Source organism: Tursiops truncatus, chromosome 10 (assembly GCF_011762595.2).
Source record: "Tursiops truncatus isolate mTurTru1 chromosome 10, mTurTru1.mat.Y, whole genome shotgun sequence".
NCBI lineage: Eukaryota > Metazoa > Chordata > Mammalia > Artiodactyla > Delphinidae > Tursiops > Tursiops truncatus.
Genome location: NC_047043.1, coordinates 21,993,109 through 22,006,333, shown reverse-complemented (window position 1 = coordinate 22,006,333; position 13,225 = coordinate 21,993,109). Strand labels below are relative to the sequence as shown.

Here is a 13,225-nt window from a genome sequence, read left to right as displayed (position 1 = left end):
GGATTAGGTGTCCATCCTACTCCAGTTATGACGTCATCTTAACTAATTACATTGGCAAAGATCCTACTTTCAAATAAAGTCACATTCTGAGGTCCTGCAGGTTAGGATTTCAATATACCTTTTGGGGGGGGGAATATAACTCAGCCTATAACATCCTGTGACCTTGTACAAACCATTTGTCTTCTTAGGAGTCCTGTCTATGTCATCTAAACTGCTTGGGTCAAAGAATTGTGTCAAAGAAATAGTGATTGAGACAAATTGATATGAGTCTCCCATCCTCTTCTGCCCTAGCCCTAGGCTATTTGAGAAAGGCAGCGAGACTGACTCTATGGCTTAAGTTCAAGCCCTCATCAAGCTCACTAGACCCCTGATTTGTGACTTAGGCCTCAGAGAGTTACCTCTGAGGTCTTGTTTGATAATTGTATCCCATCATTTTGAACAAAAACATGCATTAATGTGTCAAAAAATCTTTCAGGAATGATCCCAAAGTACTGGCCAGATTTTACCTAAAATGTCAAGAATCAATACCTAGATAGGTGGATTTTGAGTGATGAAGGCAGTCCAATCTGCCAGAAACATAACATTTATGGAGGGAAGGGTACACCTGAAAATTTAACTAATGTCAAATCAGGAAAGATGAGTGCCCCATGGGAGAATTTCAGATTGAAAGTGTAAGAATTAGGGAGGAATCAAAGTATTTTAAATATGAGCGATGTCAACGAAACTGACCTTTAGAAAAGTCATAGAATAGAAGCAAAGTGTGGAGGAAGAGAGACTGGAGAGATCTGGGAAGTATGGGAAGGAGGAAATTTCCCCCTATCCCTCTTGAGTTATTGTGGCTGGACTCATAATAAAATCAACACAAGACAGATTAACAGGAGAAAAAGAAACAAATTTTAATTTGTGTGCATGGAGGTCTTATAGAAATGGGTCCCCAGAAGTGGTCAAAGCAGGCAGCTTTTATACTTTCTAGACAAAGACCAATAAATATGTGAGGACTTGACAAGACAAAGAAACTTAGGCTTTGGGTGCTTAATTAGTGAAAAATCTAAACAGAGTTTGGGCTTGGGGTAGTAAATTGAAGAAGTAACAGGGTTTGTTTATACAGGCTTCTCTGCCCAAATTCCCTTTCTCTGGTGATAAGCATGTCCTGATGCCTCGAGATGCAGGGAATGTACCTTTCACATGGGAGATTTATTTCCTGCTTTCAGGGAGACAGAGAGGAGGGTCAAAGTGTCTCTCTTGCGTCAATCATTTCTTAAGTAACTAATTCAAAATAATCAACATGCCATTAAGGCATATAAATATATATATATTTTAAACAACAGCAATTTATTTTTGGCTGCGTTGGGTCTTTGTTGCTGCGTGTGGGCTTTCTCTGGTTGCAGCAAGCAGGGGCTACTCTTCATTGTGGAGCGCAGCCTTCTCATTGCGGTGGTTTCTCTCATTGCGGAGCGCGGGCTCTAGGCGCCCGGGCTGCAGTAGTTGTGGCATGTGGGCTCAGTAGTTGTAGCTCGCGGGCCCTAGAGCGCAGGCTTAGCAGTTGTGGTGCAGGGATTTTGTTGCTCTGCGGCGTGTGGGATCTTCCCTGACCAGGGCTCGAACCCGTCTGCCCTGTATTGGCAGGCGGATTCTTAACCACTGCACCACCAGGAAAGTCTGCCATTAAGGCATATTTTGGGGTGGCCCGCCCTGGCCTCAACGGAAGTGAAGAGACAAACTAAGGGGTGAAAGCAAAGCTCCTGGAAGGAGCTAATAGGGATGTGAACTATGGCTCCGGAGGAGGAGTGAAGGGGAATTGTAGCCCTGAAATACCTTCAGGGGGATCAGGGACATGAGATGTCTGCCCCTTTCCTCCTGCTCAGTGTGTGCTCTGTACCTTCACTTCTCATCACTGGAGGCCAGGACCCAGGGTGCTCAAAAACTTAGGAATATTGGAATAGGAACGTGGGAAGTTGGGGTTTTAGACTATTTAACTTACTGATAAGGTCTATTCAGAAGTGTCTCCTCACCACTCAACGGCTAGTTATTGCAAGATGAGCAAAAGTAAATCGCCTCAGACATTGAAGATTTAGTCACAACAACTGATGATCCATGTGGAACCAGAGCAAGGGTTCTGTGGTAAGAATCAGGAATTTGCTTTCACTTCACCATTACTAACCTGTGACCTTTGAGATGTCCCTTCTCTCTGTGGGCTTCAGTTTTCTGATGCATAGAGATGAACATGTGGATGATAAATAGACTTCCAGTTGCTTACATGTTTCAGGCCCTGGGCTAAGTTCTTTTCCATCCATCCTCAAAGCAGCCCTAGGAGGTAGACACTATTATTACCCTGATTTTACAGATAAGAAAACTAAGGTACAGAGACATTAGCTTTTTCTGAGATAAGGAGCTAGTCAATACCCTTATCATGGGTATTGAACTCAATGGTCGCTATAGCTTCACAGTCTAAGGTTCAACCATTTTTAAAAATGAGAATGGCAAGAGGCCAAGGAGCTTGGGAATGTGTGTAGGTCTGTGCCAAAAGAGGGACGCCTTCTGCATGACTGCTCTAAATGCCTCGAGGACCTGCTTGGCTGGATCAGATACCAGCCGTCAGGCCATAAATTATAGGCCTTTGAGAAGAAATCTGAGATAACAGAAAGCTTATCTTCCAACAGAGTTCATGAGAATTCAACCCCATCAGACTTAAGTTTCAGGAGCAGAGAAAGGCTTTTGTGCAAACCTGGAAGAGGCAGGGCGGATGGAGGGGACTGGATGTCAAGGGGCTTAGAACTGAAAAGGAAGAAGTTATCACTTCAATAAACAAGGGAGTTTAGTAAAGCTGAGCTGGCAGTGAAAAGCCGGAAGGGAGCAGATGGGAGGGAGGAGGGGTGGGAGAAACAACTCTGACTCTTCACCCATTCAAATACTTTGCAACAACTTTCAGATTGTTACCTTATTAGGACCTCACAGTAAATAGTTTTATGGAGTAAGTGGGGTAGAGATGATTACAATAATTTACAGAGAATGAAGCTCAGTCGAGCCCAAGGCAGTTCCCTAATGCACAGTTTAGATCTTTCTCCTGGATAACTTCCCCCTGTGAATGTGTATCCATCATCTGTGTTACTCCTGCATTAACAAGCCCTTCTCCAGGGGACAGATCTCAGGGCAAAGAGTCTGAGACATGCAGGTCCCCACATCTGGACTTCATAATTAGAAAATACAGTGTGCTGTTGACTAAGTGATGAAAGTCTGAGGGGACAGTACAAAGGATTAATAGTCATCTGGACGATGCTTCTCAAACTTTAGCTTGTGTGTAAATTACATGAGGATCTTAATTTTTAAAAGCAGATTCTGATTCAGTGGTGGTGGCTTTACTTCCTGGATGCAGAGCCAGCACCTAGGAACTGCCTGGAGAAGGTAAAGACAGTACTTCAAGTTCCAAAGAGGGAAGCCTCCGCCTTCACCTGCCAGAGCACGGGGTGCCAGACACCAGCGGGTGGCCTGACCCGGAGGCACTGGGTGCTCTAAGCCTTCAGGGCTTGCAGGAGTGGGCGGAGGAGTGAGGGGGAGGGGGAGGGGAAGGGGAAGGTTGGAGAGAGGGAAGAAGAAAGGGGAGGGAGAGCGGGGTGGCAGGGAAGGGGCGGTTGCCCATGTGCTAATGCTGCTCTGCGATTGGAGGGCGCATCTTCAAACTGGTCCCTGCCAGGGGCTCAAAAGGAGCCGAGATCCCTGGGGACCTGAGGCTCGCCTACAACTCCTAGTTCCAGCCATGATCCCGCAGTTCTGGGCCTACTGTCTTTTCTCACTGTTCCTGGTCGGCTTCGCTCAGCCGACCCCGAAGCAGCAACAGATGAAGGTGAGTGTCCCGCAGGGAATTTAGTCAATTTAGTGATGACTAAATTGGCTGCCAAGGATGCAAGGAGTTCTCCCTTCTCCCCCTCTACGAAGGACGAGATCCATCTTCCCAGCCCTTCCAAACTGACATCTGCCACTGCCACTGCTGTCCTGGGAGGCAGAGGCTCTCCTAAACTCTCTTTACGTGGATCGTCTCCCCTGAGCCTGGTGGGTCACTGGGCCGAAAGTGGGCCAAGGACGCAGGCTGCTCTCGCTGCGTTCCTCTTTGCCACTCCCCCTGGTGGCCGCTTGATACCCCAGAGCCCGTCCCCTCCACTCTGGTCTGGAACCTCAGGCACTATTGTGGGTCCGGGAAAGAGGACATGACGTAGCAACTGGATTAGAGGGAAGCTGAACTGGTTGCTCTTGGGGAGGGTGAAACCTCGGGGCAGGTGGAAAAGAAGTTGGTGTTGAAATGTGCCCTAAGGAGTTTTAGGGTTGGGAGAGGGGTTTTTTTGTTTGTTTTTTCTTTTTCAGGGAATAATAAAACACAAAAGGCCCAGAGAGTTGCTGGCCAATTTTAATTTCAGGGGAGGTGATGTGGCATCCTGGAAACAAAGCTTGGATCACAGGGTGATATCCATGTGTGAAACAGACAGCTGGAAGCTGTTGAGCCCAGAGCTAAGGCAGCATGAAGACAAGGAAAATGGAGGCACACAAATGACAGCTCACAGGATGATTTCCACTTTTTTTAAAAAAATTGTACTAGAAAGAAAGGCAAATGCTAGAAACTCTTCAGCAGAGAGCTGAGGTAGCATGAACGCAAAAGAGAATGCAGGCACATAGATGACAACCCTTTCTTGGTGGCTTTCTTAGGCTAATACTCTCAAATATTTGGATTAGTGTCTGTGAACAGATGTGTATGGATGTATGGAACACAGGGAACGTGCCTGCCCTACGTCAGCCTCCTTCTCTCCAAGGATAGTGAAGGGGAAGCTATGCCTGGTATCCTAGTGACAGAACTAACAGGCTTAGAAAATGATAAAAGAGTTTTCTGCCCCACTCTCCCCACAGGAGCTGACCCACAAGCAATTCCTTCACTGCATGGGGCAGACATTTATGTACATAGAATTTTAGAGTAATTGAAACTCACTTAAATTACTCTAAAATTCTATGCCTTTTCTCCACATCTCCAGGAGTCCCTCTCCTCAGATAACAGCATTTTAGCTTTTTGCTCCAGGTCCTGTTCGCTCTTTCCCTTGGCATGCTTGTGCGTAGGAAGTCTCTTCCCTTTGCTTCCTGTTTCACATAGAGATAAGAAGAAAGGGGTGTCGAGGATGAATTCTGTAGGTACCAGTGAGCTCCCACCAACAAAACTCTGGAAAGTGCCTTCAGTGGGATCCAGAGGAGGAACAAGTTATTTGCTGGGCTCTGGGGGAAGGAAATTACAGTATAAGAATATATAGATGAGAAATTTATGTAAAACATATTTCTGTTATGAGAAACTCTACCAAAATCTGTTAAGAATATTTGAGAAGGGGTGGGATGACTGGAATGTGGTGTTAGGCTGTGGAGGAGAGTGCAGGTAAATTGTAGATCGGAGAATGGAGGGAAATTGTGTTCCTATTCCAGGAATGGGAAGAGGATTATAAAGTGCTTGTCCCACCGTTGAAAAAAAAAAGATTGTAAGTTAGAAGATATAAGTTCTACCTGTGGCATTAGTCATAACTAAAAATATCACTTTGAAAATTCTCTTCAGTTCTTAGAGTTTAAAAAAAGTCCACAGATATTGGGGATTATCGTTTGTCTTATCATTGCATCATTATGGTTATTTGTGTCACATTCCAGATGGATTGCTCTAAGGGGGTGACAGGCACCATCTGTGAGTATGGAGCCCTCACCCTCAATGGCGAGGAGTATATCCAGTTCAAGCAGTATGCGGGCAAGCACGTCCTCTTTGTCAGCGTGGCCACCTATTGAGGCTTGGCAGCTCAGTATCCTGGTAAGAATGCATGTTTCACCTCTCTTGGAACTAGCTTTGTCAGATGACCATATTCTAAGTCCAGAAGGTTTTGCTACTTTGTTATTAGGAGGAAGCAGGGGGATGCGGGGGGGATAGCTGATCATCATGTGACTCTATTCCCCTAAATCCTGCCACTGCTCTCTGCTCCTTAGAATGCCAGGAGAATTACCTCCAGATGTGAGAATGAAGATTCTCCCAAAGATTTAGTCAAAGACCACCAGGAACATATCTGTAGTTGAGTTTGTTGCTCGATGTTCTGAGGGAAGACATATACTGTAGACAACCATGGGGCTCTCAGTAAGACGATGTTAGAACGGACTTGAGGACTTGAGGATCTCGGCTTGTGTTAGGTGATTTGGGGGAAGCCAATGACTGGGTATCTTAATAAATCATATCTACAGAGTAGGAGGAATAAAGCAAGGGTAAAGAAACAGCAATCACTTAGATTGGTAAGAATAGGATGATGCTTGGTCATTTTTGTGATCTGGATAATGTTCATGTATTGTGTGGTTAAAATATGATTAAGGGGCTTCCCTGGTTGCGCAGTGGCTAAGAAGCTGCCTGCTAATGCAGGGGACACGGGTTGGAGCCCTGGTCCGGGAAGATCCCACATGCTGTGGAGCATCTAAGCCCGTGTGCCACAACTACTGAGCCTGCGCTCTAGAGCCCATGAGCCACGACTATGGAGCCCACGTGCCTAGAGCCCGTGCTCTGCAACAAGAGAAACCACTACAATGAGAAGCCCGCACACCGCAACAAAGAGTAGCCTCCGCTCACCACAACTAGAGAAAGCCTGTGCGTAGCAACGAAAACCCAACGCAGCCAAAAAAGAAAAACAAAAACCCAAACATGATTATGGAGTGGTCCTTGTTTTTGCCTTGATTCATCATGGTCACTTGTACGATATTGATCTTCTGTGAAACTGTTTATGTTCAACAGGAGAACACCAAACCCTAGCTGTGACTCCCAGGCCAGAATCTAGCTTTCAGGGGCTGATTTTATCTTTCTCACTGGTGACTTCTGGTAACAGGAAAGACGATTGATCTTTGATATTTTGGAAAACACCGTTGTGTTCTCCAGATGGCAGAGAAGAGGAAATGTAGTTTACTATCTACATAGTATTTAACTGGAGTGAGAGCTATTTGGGAAAATGCTTCATCTCTCCAAACTTGGCTCAACCTTTGGTGGCTGAGGTGGATTTTCCATTTTATTTGTGCACTCATGGGAAAGAGTTTGGAATTCCTGCTGATCCAGAAAAGGTTAAAGTTTTAGATGGATTATACTAGAGATAGATGCAGTTTTTGACATGCCAAGAACTTTATTTTCAGCTTTTTTTAAAAGTTCAAATAAATTCGAAAGATTAATTATACCAGTGCCACCAAAAAATGGATCAAAATAATACATGAATGAATTTTAAGAAATTTTTTTCACATATTGACATCAGTATCTAGTCAACTGATCAAAAATACAAAGTCCTATCAATTTGTCTTAATGGCGCTCCAATAATAAGAAATCCAACAATTTTCTCCTTTTTAAACACCACTTAAATTTAGGCATATTGCAATCTCACTTCTAAGATATATGGTTCACCAAATTTTTAAAAATTAATTAATTTATTTTGGCTGCGCCAGGTCTTAGTTGCAGCACACGGAATCTTCATTGCAGCATTCGGACCCTTAGTTGCAGCAGGTGGGCTCCTTAGTTGTGGCATGCTTGCGGGATCTATTTCCCCGACCAGGGATCGAACGCGGGGTCCCCTGCAATGGAAGCACAGCGTCTTATCCACTGGACTACCAGGGAAGTCCCAGTTCACCAAATTTTGATATTTGAAAATTAACATTCAGCGGTGCTACAGTTTGAATATTCGTGTCCCCCTACAATTCATATATTGAAACTAATGCCCAGTGTGATGGCAATAGGAAGTGGGGCTTTTGGGAGGTGCTTAGGTCATGAGGGTAAAACCGTCACGAATGGGCTTAATGCTCTTACAAAAGATACCCTACAGGGCTCCCCAGTTCCTTCCACCATGTGAGGACACAGGAAGAAGTTGGCAGTCTGCACCCTGGAGGAGGGTCTTGTTCAGAACCCTACCGTACTGGCACCGTGATCTTGGACTTCCAAGTTCCAGAACTGTGAGAAATGAATTTCTCATTTATTTATTTACAAGCCACCCAGTCTGATATTTTGTCTTAGCAGCCTGAATGGACTAAGACAGTGGGGCTGCTTGATTCAGGCAAAAATTATATTAAAATACCCCCTCCACCAAAGCACAACAAAAACCAAATGATTCACATTTACCAAAAGAAGCTAAAGACCTTTTCAATTTAATGTTGAAATTGTGCATAAAAAGATACTCTCAAATTACAGATTTTGAAAAGATCAAGACACTTAAAAGAATTTGGGAGTCACATTGTGTTTATTATTTTTATGTACAATCAACTCTAGGGAAAACCTGAAAAGCTAAATACTACTTTTTAAATTTTTATAAAAATCTCAGGATCTAATTATAAGAGGCTAAACAACAGTTTAGTATCATTTAGCAAGTGGGGATTTTCCTCCCTTCAAAAAGTTAAGCTTGAAAAATATGGTAAGCTTAAAAAGTTGTGAGGTGTAAACAGAAGTTCCATGGAATGTAAATCTGCTTTTATATCTGTTTTAGTTTAAACTTATTGAATAGGTAATACAGTCACAGGATTCAAAATTTAAAAGGTACAAAAGGGCTTTACAGTGAAATCTTCCACAGTCCCTTCCCTTTGGGCAACGAGTGTTATCAGTTTGTGGTGTACATTTCCATAAATCTTTTTTTTAATATTTATTTTATTATTTATTTATTTATTTGGTTGTGCCAGGCCTTAGTTGCAGCAGGCAGCCTCCTTAGTTGAGACACGTGGGCTCCTTAGTTGCAGCATGTGAACTCTTAGTTGCAGCAGGCATGTGGGATCTAGTTCCCTGACCAGGGATCAAATCTGAGCCCCCCTACATTGGGAGCTCTGAGTCTTAACCACTGCACCACCAGGGAAGTCCCTGCATAAATCTTTAATGCATATGCAAGAAATCAGTTTCTCTGTCTCCTCTCTTTCTCTCTCTCTTTCTCACACACACACACACAAATGATTCTGCACAGTGCATTTTAACATAATAAAATATCTTTGACATTATTCCGTGTCACCACATGATGAGTTTCCTCATTCATTTTAAGATATAGTTTTCCAGGGAATTACCTGGTGGTCCAGTGGTTAGGACTTTGTGCTTCCATTGCAGGGGGCACAGGTTCCATCCCTGGATGGGGAATTAAGATCCCACATTCCATGTGATGCAGCCAAAAAACGAACAAGACCAAAAAAAGAAAAAAAAAAAAGGATATAGTTTTCCATTGTATTGCTGTGCTATAATTTATTAAACTAGTTCATGAGAATTATAAAGAGCATCTCATTCAAATTTTACTCCAAATGAACCAAAGTTTGCTGGGTATTTCCGCAACAGGAAGGAAATATTCTTTTTTTTTTTTTTTGCGGCACGCGGGCATCTCACTGTTGTGGCCTCTCCCGTTGCGGAGCACAGGCTCCGGATGTGCAGGCTCAGCAGCCATGGCTCACGGGCCCACCCGCTCCGCGGCATGTGGGATCTTCCCGGACCAGGGCACGAACCCGTGTCCCCTGCATCAGCAGGCAGACTCTCAACCACTGCGCCACCAGGGAAGCTCAAGAAAGAAATATTCTTGATGGTTAAAGATAAAAGGGATAGTAACTGAATAAATATATAAAGAGAAGAAAACACTTCCTTTTAAGAAGAGGTCCTTGGGGGAGATGCCAGCAGACAGAGCTGAGTCTGAATAGGACTGGCTGGTGCTGGTCATGGAATCAGTAAATCTGAACTGAAAATGGCTAAAGTTGGAAATAATGGTACAAGTCCAGACAGAGAGTTGGAAAGCTTCCTGGCAGTGGTAAAGAGCAGTTTGGAGTTTGTAGCCTAGAATCCCAGTGAGTGTTCCAGGGAAATGACATCAGTTATGTCACTGGAACTGACAAAAAGGTAGAGAATGCTTTGGAGCTAAGCTTAGCATCTCACTGATTCCCTCAACAACTCCCAGGTTAGAGCACCAAAGAGTGCTCCTGGGAAGGTGACTGGAGTGTCAGGTTGTGTCATCATGGGGCATAGTGAGAGGAAGGGGGTAGCATGTCCATTTTGTTTGCCTTTCCTTAAAACATTTTTGATCAATCAATCAATCCATCAACTAAGGAAGGCAATGGCATTTAAATCTGACTTCTCTTCAGAATCAAGCAGAACCCCTCCTCCCCCCAACACGCACACACAGAGTACTAACCAATCTGTGCTTTTAAAGGAGGGCTCCTATTGGATGATGAAGAGCCATTTATGGGAGCTATCACACAAGAAAAATGGCAGCTATCGGGATGCGCTTCTGGATACCTATGTTCTAGCTTTTTGCTCTGTTTCCTCAATGTCTGTAATCTTGAACCTTCCCCTTCATAGTCCTCAGCTTACTCATGTGATAAGTGGATAAATCAGTAGTCTTTTACTGCTCAAGGTAGGGCTGCTGGCCGGGCTATCCATGCAGTTCACTCTCTACTTACAGAACTGAATGCACTACAGGAGGAGCTGAAGCCTTTTGGTGTAGTTGTGTTGGGCTTTCCCTGCAACCAATTTGGAAAACAAGAACCAGCAAAAACCTCAGAGATCCTTCTGGGGCTCAAGTAAGTGCCTGCTTGGGACCCTGCAAGACCCTGTCAGGATTTTCCTTTCACATTCTACCTAGAGGCTTCTTATTCTGGAGACTTCTGGGGTGACTGACAGATTAATGGGTTCAAGAACATCATTATGATGCTTTTAATTCAGTCTTGCCCTACTGGCAGTGCTCAATAATTCTCTCTACCTTTCAGTACTTTAATGGTAAGACTACGGGAAATCTAATGGAAAAGCAGCACAGGAAAAAGGAGAAGACACAGGAAATAGAAATGAATCAAGAATCCTAACCTTCCAATTTTCTTTTTTTAAAATTTTTATTGGAGCATAGTTGATTTAAAATGTTGTGTTAGTTGCTGCTGTACAGCAAAGTGAATCAGTTACACATATACATATATCCACTCTTTTTAGATTCTTTTCCTATATAGGTCATTACAGAGTACTGAGTAGAGTTCCCTGTGCTATACAGTAGCTCCTTATTACTTATCTATTTTATATATAGTAGTGTGTATATGTCAATCCCAATCCCCCTATTTATCCCCCCCCCAGTTACCATGAGATTGCTTTCTACATCTACATTTTAGTGTCCCCTGAATTGGCAGGCGGATTCTTAACCACTGCGCCACCAGGGAAACCCCGCAGTTTTTTTGTTTTTTTTTTTTTAAATCTTTACAGTGGCTATCATGGTGATCATCATCATCATTACTGGCACTACTATTGCTGCAAATTTTTTCCTCGAACCAGAGGTTGCCACAATTTATCATTTAAATTAGATAGACTTGAGCTAATTGAATCTAAGACTAGTGTTGTTGCATAAATCTACTACCCCAACAAACGACCTAGTAGGCATCTAAAATCACTAAGGCTCCGCTAATCACAAAACCTTTGAGGAGAGCCCCTGGACAGGACAGGGATGTTCTAAAGTTCAGAGAACCAGTACTCAGACCTTCTCTAATCATCCTACTCCCAGTTTGTTAAGCAGCCCATCCCTGGAAGTAAGGCCCCAATACTGTCTCCCCCATGACAGTTATTGCATAGATGTAGTATCTTCCCTGTAGACTGCATGGACGCTGGTGGTTGTTGGACTTTGAGAGTGCCCGTGTTAGTTCTGGAAGCTGGATTCCCCAAATCTGATAAAGAGTAGCCAAAGTCCCTCCCATAGCCAGCACACTGAATCTTGCTCTGTGGTCTCGTGAATACTCTTTGACTTGGCTTCGGGTCTCAGAAAACAGGAGCTGTGACTAGCAGTCAGGTACACATAATTTACTGAGAGAGTGGTCTCAGAAGAGGGAATCAGTGAAGCAGAATAGGGCAGGGTAAAGAGAGAAGTAAGGATGCAATTTCTGATGGAATTTAGCTTCAGGTAAATTGCACTATAATTATTTCCATCTTGAAGGAAGAGAGATGGCCTTTTGTAACTCATGTCTGTCAATCTTTAGCTATGGGCTCACCCTCGAGCCCCAGAGGCATAACTGATGTGAGACAGCTCCCTTTGGCTGAAGGAAATTCTCTGAAGAATATAGCAGCTGAAGGTAATACTCTGAAAAAGGGGCAGCTATGGGCCATTAGGAGCTAACACTCAGAGCAGGTAGGGATGGATGGACAATCCTTCAAGCACATCTGAATCAGGCCATGGAGACCATCTACTACCCTGCATGAACAACTCATTATTCGGAGCAATCCCCAGTAGAGGCCCTCACTCAGTCAACATTTTCTCTTTCTTGCCTTCTATCTCTAGGGAATTGATTCTCAAAGCATGGTCCCCTGACCAGCAGCCAACAGCATCCCTTGAGAACTTGTTAGAAATGCAGTTTTTTAGATCACTTTCAGACTTACTGAATCATAAATGAGGGTTGGGGAGGGTGGGGATGCCAGGGTGTGGGTGGGAACAGCAATCTGTGGTTTAAAAAGCCTTCCAGGTGATACTAGTACAGGCTAAAATTTGAAGACCACTGCTCTAGGGAATGGAGAAGCAGCAGAAGGTATTGAAATTTTGACAAAGGATGAATGAGGAAAATCTCTCTAGTATTCCATGTGGCTACCATGTCTTCTGCATGACCACGGCTACAGTGCCTCCCCCGCTCAGCCATTAGGTGTTCCTAGGACCCCAGGGCTGACATGGACAATTCAGCCCCTTGGTTTTCTGTTTCCTCAGTCTCTGACCCTTGTGGTTTCCACCTGGGTCCAAACTCAAGGTGTATTATCTGACAGACTTCCTTTTTGACCAAACTTTAGTCAGGCTTCTCTGAGCCCTCTTCCCTACTAGTCCTCTACCTTGGCCTGTCTTTAGCAAAAATCCTGTTCTTTATGTTTCCCTGTGGAATCACTCCAAGATATTAGAAGTGATTAAGGTGCACAAGAGTGTGTTTGATACTCTCATTGAGTAAAAAGTGGGTTAATGCTATATGCATGCACTTGTCCTTGGAAGGAAACACAAAAATGAGTATGTGCGTCTGTAAGGCTGTAACTCTCCCTCTCTGGGAGGTGGAGATGAGGTGGGAGACTGGGAAGCAGGGAGCAGGGGCATGGTGGTGAGGGGTAAGGAGGGTCTGTTTGATACTTTTTCAGGTTTGGGACTTGCCAAAATGTTACATATACAACATAAAATCTTTTTACAAAAAGAAAAGTCTATCCTTTTGGACTACAAGTCTTGACCAAAGATCTGAAAAATGAGGGGAATAT

The 13,225-nt window shown here is 43.9% G+C and overlaps 1 protein-coding gene across 1 annotated transcript; it reads left to right on the top strand.

The window, feature by feature from the left end:
* Nucleotides 1-3,754: 3,754 nt before the first annotated feature.
* LOC101329723 (glutathione peroxidase 6) lies at nucleotides 3,755-10,558 on the top strand. The gene is made up of 3 exons (XM_019944917.2): nucleotides 3,755-3,841; nucleotides 5,668-5,821; nucleotides 10,437-10,558. Exons 1-3 carry the CDS (start codon nucleotides 3,755-3,757, stop codon nucleotides 10,556-10,558), a joined length of 363 nt encoding a protein of 120 aa, XP_019800476.1.
* The last annotated feature ends 2,667 nt before the right edge of the window (nucleotides 10,559-13,225 follow it).